Source organism: Xiphophorus couchianus, chromosome 7, assembly GCF_001444195.1.
Source record: "Xiphophorus couchianus chromosome 7, X_couchianus-1.0, whole genome shotgun sequence".
Lineage (NCBI taxonomy): Eukaryota > Metazoa > Chordata > Actinopteri > Cyprinodontiformes > Poeciliidae > Xiphophorus > Xiphophorus couchianus.
In genome coordinates, this window is record NC_040234.1 from 461,548 (window position 1) to 485,619 (window position 24,072).

Genomic DNA, 24,072 nt, shown 5'->3' on the forward strand with positions numbered 1-24,072 from the left:
ATTTCTGACTTTAAACATAATCTGTGCAGTTTGAAACTCTACTAAATCAGTGAATTTCAATAAATAAGAATCTATAAATAGATTGTGGGTATGACAGTAAAAATCAACCTTATGAACTAAACAAATGGCTCTTTTTTGTAATGTGCATAGTGGTTGTAGTAACGTTCTGTAAGTGTTGCCCCAAATTTCCACAAATGCTTTTTTCAAATCAATAAATACCCCAACAGCATGTTTCTTTTTATCTAAAGCACTGGTCACCTCTTCCATTAAATGCAGAACTGCCATTGCTGTGGATCTTTGTGACCTAAATCCATACTGACTTTCAGTCAGTAGATGATGTTTACTAAGAAAACTTTCTAGTCTGACGACAAATGTTTTTTCCACAATTTTAGGAAATTGTGGAAGTAATGAAACAGGCCTATAATTTGTGAAATCATGTCTATTCCCCGATTTATATAGTGGGATTACTTTTGCAATTTTCATTTTTTTGGAAATATTCCTGTTTGAAATGACAGATTACAGATATATGTTAGCGGTTTAATAATTTCCACAATCACCTTCTTAATTATTATCATGTCGATGCCGTCATAATCAGTTGACCTTTTATTTTCAAATTTATTTACTATATCTATAATTTCGTTTTCCTCCACTGCTGTAATAAACATGGAATCTGGATTTCTCACTAATGCGTCATTTGGTATTTCATGTCCTGTGGGCTGCGGTATTTCCTCAGCCAACTTTGGGCCCACACTCACAAAGTATTTGTTAAAATTGTGAACTATCTCTTCCATATTATTTAAATGTTTATCTTCATTGTTTGTGAAGTTTTGTGGATAACTGACATGTTTAATATTTTTTCTAATAACCTTGTTTAAAATATTCCAAATACCTTTAATATTATTTTTATTTCTGTCCAACTGTTTACTATAGTAATCTTGTTTTGCTTTTCTTAAAACAACAGTCAGTTTGTTCTTGTATTTCTTATATTTATTTTCTGCCACAGTTGATCTATGCCTTATAAAATCTCTGTATAGCTTATTCTTTTTTTACAGGCATTTTGCAATCCCATGGATGATCAAAATATATATTTTCAGAAGGAAACTCTACAATCGGACAATTTTTGTCATATAATAATTTGAAAATATTCAGAAAATTATCATATGCTTCATCCACGTCATTTTCTTTTAGTACTGACTCCCACGTTTGTTTAGATAAATCATCTTTAAATGCATTTATAGTTTTTTCCGTCCTTAATCTTTTATTGATTGGATTATTTTTAGTCATTACTTTCTTGTGGCAGATATCACAAACAACAAAAACAGGTAAATGATCACTGATGTCATGAACTAACAATCCACTTATGGTGTTGTCTATTAAATTTGTAAATATGTTATCTATTAATGTAGCTCTATTAGCTGTGATTCTACTAGGTCTCGTAATTTGAGGGAAAAGACTCAGACTACATGTGGTATTAATAAACTCTTCAGTCAATTTGTGATTGTTGACATTTAGCAGATCAATATTAAAGTCCCCACAAATAAAATAGTTCTTTGAATTTATAGCTGTATATGTTTTCTCAAACCATTCTATGAAGAGGTTCATGTTAGAACCAGGAGCCCTATATATACAGCTAACAATTATATATTTATTTTTTTTCCATATATATTTCAACTGTTAGATATTCAAAATGACCTTTAACCACATTAGTCATGTTTTCAATTAACTTATATCTGAAATTGTTGTCCACATATACAGCTACTCCTCCACCAATCTTTCCTTCTCTATTAATATAACTAAATTCATAACCCTCTAATTCAAAATCGGCTCCCTTATTCGAAGTAAGCCAGGTTTCTGAGATAGTAATGACACTAAAAGGCTGTTTAAATTGATTTAAACAATCCTTGATGTGGTTAAAGTTCGCATATAAACTTCTACTGTTGAAATGTATTATGGAGAATTTATTGTCTGTTTTAACTGTAATATTATATTGTTGAGTCGAGTAGTAGCAACAGTTATTCCCATTATTATAGAAAAAGTTGTTTTCTGGGTCCAAGTCCTTTTCCTTATCCAGGCTTTTATATTCAGTATAGTCAAAAGTTTTCAGTTCAGGGTAGTCTGCTTTAGTAGCATAGTGAACAGATGTTTACTCTGAATGACTTCAATGTCAAGATTTAGCAAAAGCACAAAAAACAACCTTTGGAAGCTATGTCATTTTACAGTAAAAGAAATAGTTCCTTGTATCAATCAATCAATCAAATTTTGTTTGTATAGCACATTTCAGCAGCAAGGTGCTTTACATCATTACAAACACAGAAACACAATGCAAGATAGAATCAACAATCAAAACACAGTATTAAGTCAAGTTCCATCAATAAATTTGTAATTGATTACATTTCAAATACAATTCTAAACAGGTGGGTTTTTAGTTTAGATTTAAAAGAGGTCAGTGTTTCTGCTGTTTTACAGTTTTCTGGAAGTTTGTTCCAAAGTTGTGGTGCATAGATGCTGAAAGCTGCTTCTCCTTGTTTGGTTCTGGTTCTGGGGATGCAGAGCAGAACCAGAACCGGAAGACCTGAGAGGTCTGGAAGGTTGATACAACAACAGCAGATCTATAATGTATTGTGGTGCTAAGCCGTTCAGTGATTTATAAACTAACAACAGTATTTTAAAGTCTATTCTTTGAGCTACAGGGAGCCAGTGAAGGGACTTTAAAACTGGTGTTATTGTAGGATCGAAAAAGGTCTTAAACTCTTAATGATATTTATAGATAAGAAATAATACTCAGAGATGAGTCCTTTTACTGCAGGTCACGGCGGGTGAAGATTTATTACACTATTCCACAGATCATCTTACAGTACAAAGTCAAATCTCAAAAATCTCCCCAAAATCTCATCATATTCTTAGAGTCAGTCTGTTTTATAGAATATCATTTTCATTGGTGTAAGTTGGTAAGTTTTGACCAATAGCATTACTGCCCGTGTTTGACGCATGTTCTTACGTAAGAATTCTATCAGCTTTCAAATGAGTGTGTATTGGAGTTTCTTTGGGAATATTCAGACCTATTGACCTCCAACATCTGCTCCGTTTCAAAGGTGCAAAACAAGCCAATTATTATTCTTATCTATCCAAACAGTTTATTTCCCAGACATTCAAGGGGAAGCCGGGAGCCAGGTCAATTTGACCTTCTATGGTGCCAGATTTCCTCAGTAAAAAACAACTCCATAAAGAGTATTTCCGCTCTTACATTATGTGCTCTATCTTCCTGGTTTTAGTGAGAACACCAGCAGCAGCATTCTGGATCAGCTGTTTAATTGATTTGTTGGACAGACCTGTGAAGACGCTGTTGCAGTAATCAATGCGACTGAAGATGAACGCATGGATGAGTTTCTCTAGATTTTGCTGAGACATTAGTCCTTTATTCCTGGAAATGTTCTTCAGGTGATAGAAGGCCGACTTTGTAACTGTCTCAATGTGGTTCTGGAGGTTCAGGTCAGAGTCCATCACTACTCCCAGGTTTCAGGCCTGATCGCTGGTTTTCAGTTGTAATAACTGAAGCTGTGCATTGACTCTAGATCGTTCCTCTTTAGGTCCAAAAATAATAACTTCAATTTTGTTTCTGTTCAGCTGGAGAAAGTTTTGGCACATCCACACATTTATCTGCTCTAAGCATCTGTTCAGTGATTGGATGGGCTCTGAGTCACCTGGTGACATCGTAATGTAGAGCTGTGTATCATCTGCATAGTTATGGTAGCTAATATTATTTCCTGTTATAACCTGAGCTAGTGGGAGCATATAAATATTGAATAAGAGGCGTCCTAGAAATGAACCTTGGGGTACCCCACATGTGACCTTTGACCTTTTTGATGAGAAGTTTCCAATTGAAACAAAAAAATCCCTGTTCTTTATGTAGGATTCAAACCAGTTAAGCACTTTACCGGAGAGTCCGACTCAACTCTCCAGTCAATTCAGTAATATGTCATGGTCAACAGTGAGGTCCAACAGAACCAGCACTGTGGTTCTCCCACAGTCTGTATTTATATGGATGTCATTGAACACTTTTATGAGGGCGGTCTCTGTGCTGTGGTGAGCACGAAAACCAGACTGGAAGGAGTCAAAGCTATTTAATTATTTAAACAGCTTTTTCAATAACTTTGCTGATGAATGGGAGGTTGGAGATCGGCCTGTAATTCTACAGAAGTGATTTGTCCAGATTGTTCTTTTTTATCAGTGGTTTCATTACTGCTGTTTTCAAAGCCTGGGGAAATTATATTATATTTAAGTAGTTAAAATTGGGTCATTTTTCCTGTATTTGTTTTGTTTGGGTTCAGCATTGGTACTGGCTTTATAGTGGATTTGCAGATTAATCCTCTGATTTTTTGAATTTTCTCTGAAAAGAAGCTGGAAAACTGGTTGCAGGCGGCAATACATTGGAATTCAGGTGGTAACGTCATAGGAGGGTTTGTGATTCTGTCAACTATTGCAAATAAAGCTCGAACATTGTTAATGTTTTTGTTTATGGCATCTGCAAAGAAAGCCTCTCTTGCATGTTTTAGTGTTAAATGATAGTTACATACGTTGTACATACTTATATTTTTCTAACTGTGTTTGAAAATGTGTTACTAGGTATGTGGACTCCTCCTTCATCTCTCTGACCTCCATCGAGCAGGACCTTCAAACCAACTTAATTTCCATCAACTATAGCCAGGCAGAGGTCATAAAGCTTCAGAATGCTGCAACCTTCAGGTATGCAACATTTCATCATCAAAGGTGAGGGAAGTTTATGCAGAATATTCAACAAGAATAAACCCCTAATTTTGGGGTTTTAGAGAATAAAAAAACCCAATTTGCAGCAGTTTGGCTGAGCCTGTCTCTCTATGAATACAACCAGCAAAAAAGTAGCAAAGGGGCCAGACTGATGAGGTATCTGCTTGTATATACAGAACATTCCAAGCTACACATAGAGAATAAATAAAACTAAAAGATGTGATTGTAGCATCTGATCAGGCTTTTCAATTACATTTATGAATTTAAAATTTGCATCAGTCTCAAAAATAAAACTTATCCGTCTTGGAACTATCAATAATCTATTTGAAGGCATACATTATTTTTTTAATGAGGTTCCCCAAAATGGCATTTTTGCAGATTATTTATTTTGCTAATCAAAATATATATTTTTACTGGAAATTAATTTTTTTTGTAAATAATTAATTCAAATGAATTCCAGTAAACTAACAACATGACATTCTAGGGGTAATGATGAAAACTGCTTTTGGTCAAGCTAGTTTTTCTCATAGAGCATATCACACCTGGATGATATGCTTTACCATCCAGGTAAATAATACCTGGATGATAAAAGGACAGAATAAATCCTTTATATAAACAGATTTAAAGACATCCAAGTAAATTTCTTTAAAATTATCATCTTTTTTCAATTTGCATATTAAACTGTCAGCCCAGATGATCAATTTATTTTATCCTAATCCTATGCAGAGACCTTTTCACGCTTTTGTAACTTTTATAATAGATTGTTTAATAGATCTGCTTTTATGTAGATGTTCTTTATATAAAGAACATATAGAGATAAGTCAAAACTCTATAAGAATGCTTACAATAACAAGAAAACTAGTTTACATCACACCAATTGTAAGGTATCTACATTTGGTACCTGTAAATTTTAAAGTAGATTTTAGATTGCTTTTGTTGGTATTTAAAATCCTTAATAGTCAGGATCTGGGAAGTCTTTGTTAGTAACTGTTTGCTTGGATCCAGTAAGTCTCAAACCTTCTTATAATAAAATTTTAAACAGATTTGATGTCCTTGAACCAACAAAATCTATATCGGACATGTAATCTTGAAATGACATAAAACATTAACTTTAAACATAACAGCCATTTACAAGCTTCTTAATATCACATAAGATTTGTCCCTTCAAGTAAGCATTTCTGCTTCTACCTTTAGAACTCCACCTCTAAAAGTCCAAAGTCAAGGGTATTTTTATTGAAAACACAAGAATATCTGAAAACAATACAATTAAATTACAAATCAGTTTTACAGCTTTGTTGTTCATTAATAACATTTTTATTATTGATTCATCAAATTACAATGAAAAGACAAACGTTTGATGGGTGATTACATTATGCATTATTTAATGTTTATAAATTAATAAAGTATTTTTGAATTGGAATTTGTATTGTACATATCAAGTTTGCCAGTATATTGGTGCATCAGTTTACAGTCAGCTTTGATGAATAGAATTTACTTCATTCAGGGTTTCCCCCTGAAAACTTGCTAAGCCCGGTGGTCGAGGCACTGAGCCGGTCCACCAGGGTTTTGTATTAAAAGATGTTAAGCTGACAGGAAATGTAAAATATTACTGGGTAATTATGTCACTGGAAGACATTGCCGACAATACTTAAACCCACAATTATAGTTTCAAAAACAAAACAAAAAAATACAATTAAGATAAATATAAATTATTTGAACTTCTGTTAAATCCAAATTAAGTCAACCGCTAGAGGATCTAAAACCACGATGTAATGCTGATCACATTGAGAACCGGCCCAAGGCATAAATGAATTAAGAAAATATCAATGCTGTTAAATTTGATTTAATTGTTTCAGCATACAATCTTCATAGTTAGATTGTTTTGTTACCATAGCAACAATCTGATGCTCTGAGTTTAATCTTTGAGTTTTAGCTGTTCCTTAATGCATCTTAGTAAACAACAATTACATTTGACTGCTCAGTCAATTAAACTTCCAGATTTCACTAAATCCAAGGTGAAATGGGTTAGGGAATGGATTAGTGGATTAGCACATTAGTGGTGCTGATGTTTGCAGCAAGAGGGGCCCCTAAATCAAATTCTGCTCAAGGCCTCATTCAGCATTGAACTGGCCCTACATGATGAGCTAGACCTGCAGCACAGCGCATCTCTGCTGCTGGATGTAGAGGGACAAACGGGAGATTTAATTTTTGTGGCTTTAGTAGCTCTTTCATTTTGTGTCTATTGAGTTTTTAATAAGCACCACAGAGATTGTTTTGGTTGCCCAACCTTCATGGAACAAGCTGCTATGAGCTTCGCGCGGCTGCGCAGCAACTCTGCCTGAGTTTAAGTAGACAAAGCATTTGATATACATCATGTTGCCACAAAAAAGAAACTGACATAAAAATAAACCAGCTGTCACGAGGCGAGCACGAAAGCTCCTCCACGGTCTGAACCACCGGGCAATAATGCACCGGCTAACCAGAAATTCAGACTTTATCAACGCTGTCAGCATGTTGAGATGTAGACACATAATGCTTTGTTAAAAAAGAAATCTCAATGCACACCTCTAAATGTGTATTACAAAGAACATAAGATAGTCGTTGCTGTTGTTGTTAATTTTATTGCCGAGTGCTTTTACACGGACGTGCCGTCCGGTTAAACTGTAAATAAAGTAAAAAACAAAACATCAATACTTAGTATTGCAGTATTCAATAAACACAAACTTAAACATAGATTTAAGTTTAAGCTAGGCTTGACTAACCAGTTATAAGGCAAAGTTTACTCTTAGAACACTTCGTCATATAATAAACATCGGCATTCAAATATCACAGTGCAGTAAACACAGCTAGAATTCGGCTAATTAGCTCTAGCAAATTTAGCAAGCTCACACTTAGAACAGATAACAAAACTCATCTCCCCACAGCTTCCAGCATTAATATAACTCACCATGTTGGGCAACACTCATGAACGGCAGTAGAATATGATTTTATTGTAGATTCAGCTTGTTAGCAGCATTACTGGCCTGCCTCTTCTCTTGTTTCACCTCCCCTCCCGCAAAGCAACTACAGAGCCCCCTAGCGGAATGGGAGGAGTGAATCCAACATCGTGCACCTGTGAACACTGAGCACAGCCCAATGTGAACATTTGCAGTTCACATTGGGCTGCACAAGCATAGCAAATCCGGTGGTTTAAGCTCGACTCCTACCTTGGTGAATTTTACAAAGAAACATGAATCCTCATCTTCGCAGGGGGTTCATATAAATGTCCGTATAGATAAGCCTATATGGGTGATCTGTGCCGAAGTAAACTTCAGAGATCAAGCCGTGACAGCGCGCTCAAAGCAGCCAACACAGAGAGGCAATAGCGGTCTGATTGCTGCGCGCTCCCTGTTCACCAACTACAAAAACTATAAAGCCATATTTCTTTCAGGAATAATTCTGTCATGATGTGGTGTGGTGGTGGACCCAAACACAGCAGGCAGTAGACGTAGAATTATAATGGATGTTTTAATGAAGAAAATTAACCAACAAAATCCAAGGTTAACAAGAAAATTCAAAAACAAAACAAACTGGAAACATGAGGGAACAACAGGTAATCCACAAAGGAAAGTGTGGGTAGTGACAATCAGGGTGACAAGACAGACTGGCGAGTTGTGAATGGGATAGAGGAGCTTAAATACTGGAAGGTAGTAAATGGCCTAGCTAGATGAGAAGAGTGATTGCAGGTGTGAGTAATTGGCACAAGAGCTGGCTGAGGGGCGGGGAGAAGGTGGCACAGGGAAACTACGGAGATCTGCTGGGAACACAAAAGGGAGGAAACAGGGAACTGAAAAATACTACTAATACAAAAGACACTAAGAGTAAAGAAAACCTGATGAACAAGGAGAAAAACATATGAGGGAAACCATAACCGAACCTAAATTGAAACAAGGCTGATCTAACAACAATAAGAACTAAGAGTTCAAAGAAATAACCTAACTAGAATTACTAAAGAAAGACTAACCAAACCTAGAGACAAAATAAGAATTAGTAACACTAAGGGGGAAGTGATAAAATTAAGAAATAAATATTACTAGAAACACTGCAGGGAGGCTGAAATAAGAAATAGCTACAAGGATAAAATAGAATTAAACTGTAGTCATTAAAGAAGGCTCGACCTGGACTCAGACAAACAAGAACAGAACTTAATGTAACTAAAGAATAAACCTAGAAACACTATAAAGGACTAAAAAACAAGGAAAGCAATAAGAGAATTCTTCTTTTACTAAATACCTCAAATAATAATAATAATATCAAAAGGACCATGAAGGGCTAAACTAAAGTGAACTAAAACATGAAGCTAAATAAAATGAGAAGCAAAACCAACCCAAAAATCCAGAGTCCTGACAAATTCTGCAATGCCAGTGTAAGGCTCACCACAGAAGAGATGCTTGCAGTCCGGCTTATTTAAAAAAGAAATTAAAAAAGTTATTTGAATTTTTTTTTTCTTTTTAATAAAAACAAAAACATACAACACTTAGCCTGGTAGGGGGCACGTAAGGCATGGCGGCCTGCCAGCCCTATAATGCTGTTCATGGATCCCCAAGAGGAAATTGCTTATTTGTTGAGAAGCTATTCCCACAGCACAGAACATCTCTGATACTGGATGTAGCAGAGGTGTGGTCCATCTCTGCCATCCAAAGTATTAAATATTAGTAAATATGAATATAACTGTTAGTGATATAACATTTCAACACAAGTATAAAATTTACAAGTAATTTAAAGTGTCAGTGACACAATAAACCCAGTAGTTCATCATTTAAAACGATGAATTAGTGTGTTTTTGAAACCCGACTAGAATTTACTCAGGTTCAGACAGCAGTCTACTATCAACTAGTCATGTTTATTACAAGTCACTGGACTGACACATACAACTTTGTCTTAACTTGGTCATAGAGTTCACTTGGAAAACCAACAAGAAAAAAATTCACTCCAAACATCAGTGAAATATATTCATTGTGCTTATTTCACATAAACACGCTTCTGAACTGTGTGGGACAAATGATATTTGTCTCACTTAAGTTGTCAGGTCTAAGAACCTAGAACATCAAAATGCAAGACACAGGAAAGTCAGAAGAGAGTTAGTTTCTTTTTACTCGCGAGAACGGACAGAGATGTGTTTCAGTTACAATCTCTGCCTATTCTGAAAACACATTCTGCCGCACCTCTCTTTTTATTGAAAATCATTCCTAGTTACAATGCACGTTTCAGCTCTTATCAAAACATATGCTGCTGCAACGTGATTCACAGTTCCATAAGATAAACTAGAACATTTACTATGAACAGACTGAATGAACTGAATAAGGCTAATCAGCACCATTACGCTATAAACTACAGTATCTTATTATAAACATGAAGAATAGGATGTCCTTCTGCTGGCGGCCGCTGTCTCTGCATCCTTCAGCAGGGCCTCCTTTAACATACTCAGAAACATACTGATTAGTATTTATATAGGTTATTATTTTAATTCTATCATTTCCCCCCTGAATAACATATATAAATACCCAAATTCTCACACCACTTCTCTTTAGATTTTCAACTGAAAAATCATATTTGAGAGCTCATTATAACATTATTACATTCAGAGAAAAAAATGCTAAGTAAAACACATGTAATCATTTACTGTTCAGGATACATTTCAGACAAGCAAACATTCTTCACAGTGTCATCATCATCAGCATCAGCGTCAGAAAACAATTTTTAGCCTAACAGGGATACATTTTGGCTCTGCGGTCTTCCATGGGAAATTGCAATCTGTTTAGCAAAGAACGCAGACTAAAAATGAAACCACATCCACACCAGCAAATATTGCAATGCAAAACAGAAACAGAGGAAACTAGGGTGCGATATTTCCAAAGGCATCCATCCATGAGTCCCACATGGACATGTCCACTCCACTCCTGAGTGGATTTTCATTTTCCCATTCCAGGTGCAAGCCTCTCAATTGCCTCTATTAGGCTACTGACTGCGGCTATATTGTGTGGGAATAAATATGCAGCTGTTTCTCCAAACAGTACACACACTTTTTCTTCTTCTTAGCCAGCAGTGTATCAAGGGTAATTCTGTTCTAGAATGCCATGAGAGGTAACAGCAAAACTTGTCATGCACAGCTTTATATCCTGCCTGTCCAGTTTAATCATTTCTGCACATTATAGTGGATGTAATTCATTCTGTTTACATTTTATTTATAATGCACCACCAACAAATGGAAGACTCAGAAACCCTGTACCCACCTGATTCACAAACTTATTGACATGGTTCAAAGTTAATATTTTCTTTCAATGTCGAGCAGTAGTTCCTCAGATTTCTGTCCATTTATTTTCTTCATTAGCTTGTATTTACTTCTGCTTTCACATTTTCAGATAAAAGGTAAAATAATATTGTGGCATTGGTTTGTTGGGACCGTATCTAGTACTAAGAAGAAATATATTTTACATTCCATAACAGTAAGGAACTTATCACTTATTTATGTTTTTAATTAGATTTTATTTTATATATTTATTTCTTCAATATTATTTTTTATGTCAGTGTTAATGTCATGCTGTTGTTAAGTGACTAAATGGCACTTTCAATTTGACTCACTTGGATTTGACCAAGAACCAGCTTCATTCTTTGCAATTTCAGTACAGTAAAACTATTAATCTATAAATCTATAAGTCAATAGAAAGGTCTATTGAAAAATATCATCCATGGTTCTGCCCCATATTTCTATGGCATTAAAATGATATTGGAACTTTTGTTTTTCCACTGAAAGCTATGGTTTGCACAGTAAATGCCATGTGAGTGAAATTTTATGCATATGTCCCATTCTCCTGAAGGCAGCACAGCGCTGCACCACCAGAAACTGACAGAAACACTGAAGAGAATAAGAGTTCTGACTGATATAGTTGCAGTTTGTTTTAATGTTGCAGAGAAAGGCCTTTATGGAAAGTTTCAAAGTTAAAACTGGTATTGCTATGTGACTTATCTGGCCATTTTGTGCAAGATTTAGTAATATCAGAAAATGGCACAGAACAAGATTTTTTTTTCCACTCTGATTGGCTGCTGATAGGCCTACCAATTTTAAGTTGAATGTCCTTTCATTGCATTTTTCTTAGACACCTTTAAAAATAATTTCTTTTCACATGGCTTTTTTGTTCTTTGGAAACTAATAATTCAGTAATGTGTTTCTCTTTTAAGTATTTTTGACAATAAATACAAAAACAACAATACAACTCAAGACAGCAACAATAATTATAGTAATATTAATCATAAAATAATATTCAGTGCAAGTAGCCTACATTTTCTTTGATGGGGAGCGATAAGGGGCCTGAATGGTGGATAGGGGGCGCTGGCCCGAAAAAGGTTGAGAAACACTGGTGTAGATGAAGTTTGTAAAAGGCAAACAGTTTTATCCCACTTTCCTGTCTGACAAAAGACAAAAAAAGACATCTGGAGCTGACAGAACCTCAAAAGAATAACAGATTATTTTAAAATCATCAACAGAGACATAATGTGTTTAATTTGCTGTGACAAACAAGAAGTCATATCTCTCACTTGGTATAAGAAAGTTATCTAATGATCCCCTGTACATCTAGAAGGAATACATTTAAACTCTGATGTGTGAAATAGTTTTTTCCTCAATGGAAGTATAGTACTTAAATAAATTTAAAAATTACCTAGGCTAATCTAGGTTATATTGTGTGTGCCATCTCATAGTTGAACTAATTAAAGTATTTCTAGTGTAGATAAGGTCTGCTCTGGATCTACCTAATAATTGATGAAACTTGTTTATATGTGTGTGTATGTTATATGACCCTGACTGTGTCTTTGCAGTAAGAACCAGTGCACCTCAGGCATGGTGACCACTCTGAAATGTATTGGTGAGAGAACACATTCAATCGGACTTCAGTTTTTTTTACTAACAGTATTTAATGTAAAGCTTGAGAAGTACAGTTTATGACCAGGACTTGCACTCATCGTGGGCATGATTGTCATATTAATTTGAGGCTTTTAATCTTATATTTGAACTGATATTTTTCTGGGTGGAATCATAATTCACATGCACAGGTCCAAAATTGGTGGTACCCTTCTGTTAAAGAATGAAAAGCCCACAATGGTCACTGAAATAATTTGAAACTAATAACACATAAATTTGAAACTAATAACACATAAAAGTTAACTGAAAATGAGCCAATAAAGATCAGACATTGTTTTTAAATTGAGGTTTAGTATAATCATTTTTAAAAAGATAAACTAATGAAACAGACATGGACAAAAACAATGTTGAAAATAATTTAGCCGTATGATGCCAAAAGTATTTGCTCAGCCATCCAAATTATTGGAATCAGTTGTTCCAGTCACTTTCATGGCCACAGGTGTATAAAATGAAGAACCTAGGCAGGCACACTGTTTTTACAAACATTTGTGAAAGAATGGCCCGCTCTCAGGAGTTCAGTGAATTCCAATGTGGAACTGTGATTGGATGGCACCTGTACAACAAATCCAGTTGTGAAATTTCCTCACTCTTAAATGGTTCACAGTCAACTGTATCATAAGAAAATGGAAGTATTTGGTAATCAGAGCAACTCAGCCACAAAGTGGTAGGACACATAAACTGACGGAGCAGGGTCCTGACCCTGAGGTCGGCAACGTTCTGCAGAGTCAATCACTACAGACCTCCAAACTTAACGTGGCCTTTAAATGAGCTCAAGAACAGTGTTCAAAGAGCTTCGTGGAAAAAAATAGTGTTGTGGTGGTAGAGCATGAGACAGATAATCTGTGATGGGCGAGCATTTCACCGGTGCATAAATGGATCCGTTTGGATTTGGAAAGGAAAGTCTGCTGCTGTCTGACTGCTTCATGGATTTTATTGGATTGTTTTTCACAGATCACCTCTCTCATAGCATATTGTCATGACATGGTAACAATTTTAACTGCTATGTAAAAAAACATTTTTTGAAAGATACATACTGTATCTTTAAGCATTAATTGACTATTTTATCTTTTTTTTTTTTAAAAATGGGTCTCTAGAGAGACACCAAAAGCTGCAGCCAAGCTAATATGGCTGTGTTCACCCTGAAGCCTGAAGTGACACAATTCCAATTTTTTTGACATAATGCACGCTGTATCTGATGTTTTCATGACAGTCTGAGCAACACAGGTCGGATTCTTTTCGAATGCGACCCAGGTCACTAGGGTAATTTGACAAAAAATCGGAATTGAATCACTTAAGGCAGCCTATGCGTTAGCCAGCAAATCTGATTCTGATGGTGTCAACCACACCAACAGAATGGATTAGACATATGTCTTAACAGGCTTTATACAATTCAAATTTAATTGTAATAGAAGTTCCATTTTATTGTCAAATGAGAACAACAAAAACAAACCGGCATTTATCAAGAACAGTATACTGATTACATCCAGAGAAAACATGTCATATTGTACATTAGCTTTGATGAGAGCCTAGTACATTAGTTATGCAGATAACAAAAAATTCATAATGTATCAAAAATGTTGAGTTGAAATTTATTTTTCATCAATTTTACCTTTACTTTGACACCCATACGTACTGTATTAGAATGCTTTTCTACGTTAATATTTTGCTATGTGAATTTATTATGGGGCCCATGTCCTCAAATGTTTTTGCAATAATTTGATTGTAGATCATTAACAAAATATATTTGACTTTTAAATTGATCATTTGATAGTTGTTGTCCTGCATTTTTTCTCAGAGTGTGGTTCTAGGCCTCAGTACAACACTCGAGTTGTCGGGGGTAATATCTCCAAACCAGGTCAGTTTCCCTGGCAGGTCAGTCTCCACTTCCAGAGGGAACATATTTGTGGAGGCTCCATCATAACGTCAAGCTGGGTCCTTACTGCAGCCCATTGTGTGTATGGGTAAGTCATACAATCAAACCTCTCTGAAATTCTTTCAAGGCTGATTAATTGGAAAAATGTCTCACTGAACACTCAAGATTAGAAAAGCTAACAGCAGGACTCTGGATGTCTGGTCCCTGTAAGCAATGAATAGAATTTACAAATCTTCAGATAGCAGTTTACTACCAAGCTGGACTGAAATACATCAAACTTAGTCAAAAATATTCACTTTAAGAGGTGTTCAAATAACACAATTCTGAACCGTATTTGGCACAGTGTATATTTGTACCTTCAGTTTGTAAAGTCCTTCTTTACATACATACTATGAAAATAAATAAAATAAAGTAACTATACAGGTTAATTGGTCTCTCTAAATTCTCCCTAGGTGTGAGTGTGTGTGTGTGTGTTGCGCTTTCTTGTTCAGTACTCATATTTGCAATGAAACACACTTCTTTTCGTTAGATAGCTGTTCGCTTTATTGCTAATAGTGATGTGTCGGTCGCGAACGATCCGGCTCTAAGAGCCGCCTCTTTGAAGTGAACGATTGGAACCAGCTCCACAATGGGAGCCGTTTTAGGATACTATTTGGGAGCCGGGTTTTTTTCTACAGTATATCGCTGTCTCTCCGCCTCCCTGTCGTCGTGCTTGTGCTCTGCAAGTGCCAGAGCCGATAGTTTTTCCCCACATCGTTTTTTTTTGTCCTGCGGTGCCTCGCTGTCTCCCACCCCTTCTCCTCTCCTTCTCCCTCTCCTTGCGCGTTTTGCTCTTCTGCCAGTGCTAGAGCGGAGAGTTTTTTCCCTCGGTCGGTCCACTGCCCTCATGTCAAGCGTGTGCTCCACATCTGACCACATCTCCACATCTGAATAAATGAGTGACAGAAAACGGAGCAAGATTTGGACTCATTTTAATGCTACATCAAGCTCCAGGGCAGAGTGCAGACCTATCGTGCAGGCTCGACAAACAACCTGCAAACACCAATTGCACTTTTTCCACCGTTTTTACTTGAGCAGCCCGCCTCAGCTCGGCTCTACTTCACATGCCCCTTTTCCACTAGCTCAGCTCGGCTCGGCTCGCTTTCCGAGCTTTTCCACTGGCATTTTTTCGAGGCTGGCCCTGCTTTTTAGGGCCCTGCTTCGGAGCAAGTCCAGCCCTGGTTTGGTGGGTTATGCAAGGTTCGCTCCTGTTCACTGATTGGCCGAGGGCGCGGTCAGACGGAGCAGCAGAGAGAAGAAAAACGAAGGCGCAACGATTCAACTCACTGCAACGTGGAAGTGATGGAAGATATAAACATGCGGTGAACAAAGATGCCAGCTTTTCTATGCTTCAGATTTCACTATTGAGTGGCAGCAGTGAGGAATGAGTCATTGTTGTCCTGTTACGGCTGCAGTGGGTCTCTGCCCTTTTTCCTTGTAGGGTTCTGGAGGCAGGCCTTCTGCAGGTGTTATGTTTTTCCCTGATTGGTGCTCTGCTGCTTTAAAAGCTGCCATGCTGCAACAGACAGGAGGCTTTTCCCCTCTCCCTCATCAGAACCCCATTTGGTTTGGTTTGTATCTTATGGTTGAGTTTTGTTAGGTTTGTTTTGCATTTGCTTATTTCTGGTTGGCTATGGGTTTTGCATTAATTTATTTTGGTTTCTCATTTCAGGTAATTCTCTTTTCAGGTGTTATTTCTTTAGTATAATTTAATAAATTAAATTTTCATTTAATCAGAAAATCCTTGTGTGGTCTCCTTTAATGTTACCCCCACCAAACGAGCCTGGTGGACATAACAGTCCTATTAATGTCCTCATCCCACAGACCCTGGTGCAGAAGCTCTCCTCTCTTGGAGAGAGTCCCACACTGGGGAAATGGATTCTCACTCCTGCCCCCTTTCCACCGGCTCTACTTCAGCAGCTCAGCTCGGCTCTACTTTGGAGTGACCGTGTCTCCACCAGCCCGACTCGGCACTGTAGCAGGGTGCCGCCTCCTGGCGGTGGGGGGTATAGCGCACCGCCTCCAGGCGCCCTGTGCTCTGCTTTGTTACTATGCGACCTAACGCTATTTGTTTTTCTGATACAAAAGAAGAAGAGGGAGCTGAGCTATTTTTTCTAGCCTGATTAGGATTTTTCTAACACTTCAAGTCTTGAGCTGGGAGGAAAGCTGCGATTGTGTCGAGGAGTACAGCTGACGCTACCTTGCAGCGGGAGGAAAGCAGGTGGCTCAGACGGTGCAGGTGAGCTAACGATGATTTTTGTATTAAACTACTGTAACACTATGATGTGAGGTAAATCTGCGTTACCATAGCATACCAATTGAAAAGGAAAAATAAATCATCTTCCACTACTATAAAACTTGTAATACAGTGCCGAGTATACATGCACTAATGTTAGCCAGGGTGTTGCAAATAACTTAATTGTGTGTTGGCGCCGCACATTCATAATACAGTATATTCCAATTCTGTTTTTCTTCCTCTTTGCTGCTGCGACTGACCACGCCCACGGCCAATCAGTGAACAGGAGCGAAGCTTGCATCACCCAGCAAACCACGGCTGGCCCGGCTAGCCCTGCTCCGAAGCAGGGACCTAAAAAGCAGGGCCAGCCTCGGAAAAAAAGCAGATGGAAAAGCTCTGAAAGTGAGCCGAGCCGGTGGAAAAGGGGCAAATGTTGATATAGAGTTTTACGTTTGTGTGTGTCTGGTGCATATAAAGAAAATAAAAAAGTAAAGGATGAACAATCCCGTTCAGTTTGCTCAGACTGGGAGCAACAACCCAAAATGATGATAGCAGCTGTTCTCCACCACAGCTGCCATAAGGGAAACCTTTCTATCCTCTTCCATATGCACTTCTCAGCAGTTTTCTCTGTTAGCTCTTACTAATAAATAATAAATAATTATAGCAGGAAAACATCATATTACTGTCCCGATTAATGGTGGATTGATGACTGGTTTACTCAATGCAGAAACATTGAGAAAATGATGAATATTTAATGAAAAATGACAAAAACCACAGGAAACATGGGGAGCCAGCTAGAGCAGAACAAAAACAGGAATCCAGGAGAAAAGACAGCAAGTTACAATGGGGGAAAAAACAGGAGGAGCCAGGAAGGATTGAAAGCAGGAGAGGTGTCAAAACGTAGGGAACTTAGGGAATGCTGGAACAAAACACCAGGGACCTCATGTATAAAGCAGCACAAAAAAATGTGCGGTGCCATATTTTCCAGTTGGGCAAACTCACACTCACCCTCCAGGACATTGCTGAGGGTGTAAAGCTGGTCCAGCGTTCCATAACCACGACGAAAACCATACTGTTCTTCCTGAATGCAAGGTTCAACTATTCGACTGACCTTCCTCTCCATGACCCCTCAATAGACGTTGCCAGGGAGCTTAAAAGAGGGACCCCTCTGTAATTGGAGCACACTCTCCGATCCCCCTTTTTGAAGGGGGATCGGACCCCAGTCTGCCAATTCAGGGGGACTTCCCCCGATGTCCATGCAATGTTGCAGAGTTGCGTTAACCAGCACAACGCTACAACATCCAGAGCCTTAAGGAACTCCAGGCGAATCTCATCCACCCCTGGGGCCTTGCCACAGAGGAACCCTCTAAGTACCTTGGCGACCTCTTCCCAGGAGGTCAAACTGTTAAGAAAAAAAAAGTCTAATCAAGTTCAAAATCGTCCCCCTCAACCCAGACATTCAAAGTCTTATGAGAACTCTTAGTGGTAAAATGGCAAAAATTTCCATATTTTTTTTTCTGACTAGTATAAGTACAATATTAAAGAAAATACCACATTAGGAATAAGTTCAAGTAGATCTTAAGACAATCCCATTAAGTGAAAGATATGACTCCAACATGTTAAAATTAATTCATGGTGGGGTCATCCCTGGAGATAGGAGAGTCCAACCCAGAGTCTCCAGACTGCACTTCTTCAATGGAAGGCATGTTGGTGGGATTGAGGAGGTCTTCGAAGTACTGTGCCCACTGGCCCACAACGTCCCAAGTAGAGGACAGCAGCAAGGAGCTGCTGCTGTCCTCCTGAGACGCCAAATGGTGGACCAGAATCGCCTCAAAACCATGCTGAAGTCTGATTCTCCAATCTTAAAGCCACAGCCCTGATAAGCTGCCTCAACAATAGAGGAACATGGTTCTCTCAGACTCCATGTGGGAATGTGGGAGTTAAAGCTCAGTCTCACAGGAGACTCTGCCAGACATTCCCAGCATGAACGTGTTAACATGTTTGATCCTGCCAGGTCTGACCGGTGTGCTCCCCCACTACTGGCGCCAACTCACCACAAGGTAGTGGTCAGTGGACAGCTCCACATCGCTCTTCATCCGAGTGTCCAAGACACGTGGTTGCAGATCCGATGAAACAACAACAATGTTGATCATTGAACTGCGACTGACCTGGGTGTCCTGGTGCCAAGTGCACATATGGACATCCTTATGCCTGAACATGGTGTTGGTTATGGACAATCCATGATGAGCACAGAAGTCCAGCAACAGAACACCCCTTAAGATTGGGGTGGGGTGTTAATCCCAACCACACCCCTCTAGGTCTCACAGCCATTGCCCACATGAGCTTTGAAGTCCCCAAGCAGAACAAGGTAGTTCCCAGTATAGGCACTCTCCCCCTCAAAGAACTCTAAAAAGGGTGGGTAATCTGAACTGTTGTTCGGCGCGTAAGCACCAAACAACAGAGCCCGTCCCTCCACTTGTAGGCAAAGGGAGGCTACCCTCTCGTTCAGTGGGGTAAACCACAACATAAAGGCACCAAGATGGGGGGGGGGGGGGGGGGGGGGCAACAAGTATGCCCACTTCTACCCAGTGCCTCTCACCATGGGTAACTCCTAAGTGGAAGTATGTCCAACCCCTCTCAAGGAGATTGGTTCCAGAACCAGAGTGTTGTTGCGCAACACCCCCCCCCCCCCCTCCCTTCTGTCTCTACTCTCTCACTCTCGTACTTCCTCTTCTGAGAGGGGAGATGTGCTACCAGCTCTCCTTCTAACGGGTTAATTGAGTTTTCTAAATCTGCTGGGATTTACCCTGTCCAGAACTGAAGTAAACTCTGTTTAAGCTGGTTTCGAGAAACGATTCGCCTGGTTTCTGACGGCCAACATCCAGGTGTCCCACCCTTCTTCTCCCTGTGAATTAGCCAGACTGAGCAGCCTACAGCCAACTAGTTTCACAGAACACACCTGTTAACGGTCGCTCGTTCTCTATTTTACAACTTGCATTTGTTATTGAACCAGGTAGGTTTTAGTGACTCGGGCGAGTCCCAAGGATGATGTTTTACATTTGAGCTACCAGCAACCTAAAAACATTTTCCACTTCTTCCTCTCCAGAATCAAACATCACAGCTATTTTACAACCATCAAAGAACTTTAAGGTGACTCATTAACTGAATGTCCACAACATCTTTTAGATTTCCTTTATGCTAAATATTTTATTAGTAAGGCATTTTTGCAAGGGTCAGTACAGCTTAATTCAGTAGCAGAAATAATCAAATAAGTAAAATCAATCATCTAGTCTATCTTTCCCTACTGCTGACACTGAGAACTAAAAAAGGGAACCTTTGAGAGAGACGGACGGAGTTTGACGTTTCGAACCCCAGACCTGGCTTGATGATGAAGAAGGTGTGGCAGCAGGAGGAAGATGTTGATCGGCGAAGGCAGGGATCTCTGTAGGTCTGATGAGCTTCTTCTCCGCATGGATGGTGAGGTCACACAGGACTTGGTGCTGGCAGGAAAAAAGGCACCAGTTCTTCTTCTTTGTCTTTGCCTTTGTCTTTGTCTTCATCTTTGTCTTTGGGGTCTGAACCCAGCCGATGAGAGAAGTGCGATTCGAAGCCACAGGTTGTGGGCCTGACGGGTTGGTCCCCATGGCAGGACAGTCTTCGGCTCCGTGGCCCCGGCTCTTCTTCAGCTGCAGAGTTCTTTGTCCATCTCGATCTTGGCTCGAAGCTGCCCGGAGGATCCAACAAAAGGTTCCTCTTTTGCACCCACCTTTTATAGGGTTTATCCACCCCCCTGGTGCGCCTGCACTGGCTGTCTGCTTAGACAGATGATCTCATATCCATCACTGTCTTACAGACATTTCCTGATGTCTGTGCTAATGTCTCAGGGTTGCTCAACCTCCTGTGTCCCTTGCCTGAAACGTTTACGTTGTTCAATCTGTTTCTAAATAAGGCGCTGATCATCTCTGCTCTCCTGTTAGTTCCCCTTTTTCCCTTATCCTTTCACCTTTCACCTACCATCTACCTCCAACATATCAGTGATGTTTAATTGCAGTTACACCTTTAACACCATTTCAAGTTCAATGTCAAAATCACATTTATCACATTTATTTTCTTTAGCTTCTCTGATTTATCATTCATTTATAATTTTATAACTTATTAATTACTCTTATTATAATCCTAATGTGAGTTATTACAGATGTTTTCTAAAATGAAACCAAGAATAATCCATGATTCTAATTATTTAATACTAAAGTTACAGTTACTTGTTTTTCTTGTAAGTGTTCCCACAAATGTAAGTGTAAGTATTATTACAAGTAAACCAATATTAATATAAGTATTTTACTTTGAATCTTATCCAATTACTCAAAATGTTTAGATTTCATTCTTTAAAACTTTACCTTTAAAATAAGGAATAGTCTCAGCTATTTTTATAAATCTGCAGGCTGGAAACTTACTTCCTCTTTTTCCAGGAAACCTGTTTTTCCTGTTTAATGACTCTCTCTGACTGACTATGATTTCTTATGATTAGATAGAAAAAAGTAGAATTAAAGCAAAGTTTGCTGGAGACAAAAACAACACACACAACCAGATTTATTTTATTGACACTTAAGTCTACTGTTGGGCCTTAATGTCACTTGAGTGATTCATTTTAAAGATAACTTTATTTATTATTACTGTTAAACTAAAATCTCCAGCATGGGGAAGTGGGATGATCTCGGATTTTCTTGACACCCCCTCCACGAGGTCAGACCTTTCACATGCTGGGAGTCCATCACCCTCCTGCAGTTCGCCGTCCTCATCCCCTGGAAAGAGAAGAAGTTCGTCTGGGATGTGAAGATGCAGATTCTTCATCCTCAGTTGTCACAGAGGGCTCAGTGTAGTCATCAAAACTCCACTTCTCTTGACAAGAGCCATATGTTGAGTTGAGACTGACTATTTCTAGCCAGAGCCTCTCAACTTCACAGAATAGCCCAGGCTCCTTCCCCACCAGAGAGGTGACATTCCACTTCCCAAGAGCCATCTTCTGCAACCGAAGATCAGATCGCCAGGGTCCCTGCCCTCAGTCACCACTCAACCCACATTTCATCCAACCACTATGGCCCCTCCTCCAGGTGGTGAGGCCATGGGAAGAGGGACCCACATTTCTCCTTCAGGCTGAGCCCAGCCACTCCCCATTGGTAAAAGCCTGGTCACCCCTCCCTCGCTAGTGTGCCCCACGTCCAGGTCTGGTTCCAGGGTGGGGCCCCAGTGACCCACGTCTGGGCAAGGGAACACAGTTTCCAAAGGTCTTCTTTGTCAAAAGGGTTCTGAGCATCCTGCCTTTATCCAGACTGAGGGGAACACATAAACAAGAGATATTGCTGAACTGATATCTCTGCTTGATGAAACAAGTGCACCACAGCTACCTGGTAGCTGCTTTGGTATCTGCAGAGAAGAACAGGCTCCATCCAGACACTTATTGTTACTCTGTTGTTGTCAGTAGGAGTTGAGTGAACAAGGTTGTCATGTTGGATTAAAGTTTCTTGACCCACAAGAAGGTTCACACATGAAACCAGAAAGTCTTTGATGTGGTGAAGATTTATTTACAGTGAATCTTGACTGTGATATATTTATATACAGTGATGCGCTCTGGAATTCGGGTAGGCGGGGGGCTGGCCAGCTCAGGTTCTGTTTGGAGAAGGGAGAAGTTGGTAGGAACCAGGGTTGAGAGATCTGACAGAGGAATTCATAGAGAGGGCGTACAGTCTCAAAGGTGGAGAGCCATGGATTCAGGTAAGTACAATGGAGGCTCTGAGGTAGTAACGAGGAGAGAGCTGGCAGGCCATGAAGTATGGAGCCCGGCTGGGTGAGGAGCAAGTAGATTTGATCCTCTGACAGGAGAGAGACTACATGGGCCACCTTCTGTCAAAATTTAATCGGAGTTTGATGGATGAGTGATTAATGACCCGTGACTAATTGATATTAATTTCCGGTCACATGATGCCCCTCCCCCCATCCGGTCACATGATGCCCCTCCCCCCATCCGGTCACATGACCTCAGCGTGCTTAACACGTGTTACACTATATTCCCGCTAATTTCAATTCAACCAATAGAAACAGAGACAGGCTCTGAGTTTTATGAGTAATACAATTAAAGTATAAAAAACAATAAGTGATAAATAATCAAGAATAATATACGATATAATATATTTAAATAGAATGTTGTAATTAACTCCGGTTTTGCTCACCAACCCGTCCGTGTTTGTGCGTGTGTCCGGGCAGAATACTGGACACACATGTCCCTGAGGATGTCTCAACGCCATACAGTGTTTAAGGTGAACTCCTTCTGACCTCTATGAGTTTGAATTAGCCAATAGAAGCAGAGACAAGGGGTTCGGTGTTAGAAAATCAATAGTAACATACAATATATGATATTTAAATAGAATGTTGTAATTAACTCCGGTTTTGCTCACCAAGCCGTTCGTGTTTGTGCGTGTGTCCGGGGAGAATACTGTACAGAGATGTCCCTCAGGATGTCTCAACGCCATACAGTGTTTAAGGGGAACTCCGCGTGACACGCGTGGCTCTGTATATTTCCGATCATCTCAATTGGGTCTCTATCGGGGGTTGATTGATATGATGTAAACGCCAGCACAGGATTCATTCTCGTGACTTTAGGGAGGGTGGGGGTGGGAGGCCCCACGACAGTGCTGTTCACCAGGCCATTTGTGTGTGTGTGTGTGTGTGTGTATAAAGACATATAGAAACAAAAGTCCCTAAAGAAAACCTACAGTTTAACTATTTTACTGCATTATTTATGGTAGCACAATTAGCCGGTGTTGACTATGAGTTTGTGATTTCCTTCATCACTTCAATTTTAAACTGTAATAGATTTTCTTTTTCTGTAACACTTGCTAGTGTGATACATTTCAGTAAATGTTCCTCATTTGTACAACGTACTTCTGAAGAATATGTGACAGACAGTAAACAGGCCTACTCAAATTTAACTTTTATCTTTCCGCAGTTAAAGAATTTGTTCAGACTTTTCCAGAATTTGGCCCGGCATCACTGTGAATGATTTTGTTCAGGTTTTTTTCTTGCTGTTGAATCAACACTGATCTTCCCACTGCTTCATGTTTTCTCCAAAATAGTAAATCTTGGTTTAAATACATTTAAACTCATAGATTTTTTTCTGTAACACTTGCTAGTGTGAAACATGTTAGT

At 39.1% G+C, this 24,072-nt stretch overlaps 1 protein-coding gene across 1 annotated transcript in view; it reads left to right on the top strand.

The window, feature by feature from the left end:
* tmprss3a (transmembrane serine protease 3a) overlaps positions 1-24,072 on the top strand; it is an 85,683-nt gene that overhangs the window by 30,756 nt on the left and 30,855 nt on the right. The window contains exons 6-8 of the mRNA XM_028024279.1: positions 4,624-4,743; positions 12,619-12,665; positions 14,517-14,682. Of these exons, the coding sequence (XP_027880080.1) occupies positions 4,624-4,743; positions 12,619-12,665; positions 14,517-14,682 (333 nt within the window). The remainder of the gene's footprint in view (positions 1-4,623; positions 4,744-12,618; positions 12,666-14,516; positions 14,683-24,072) is intronic.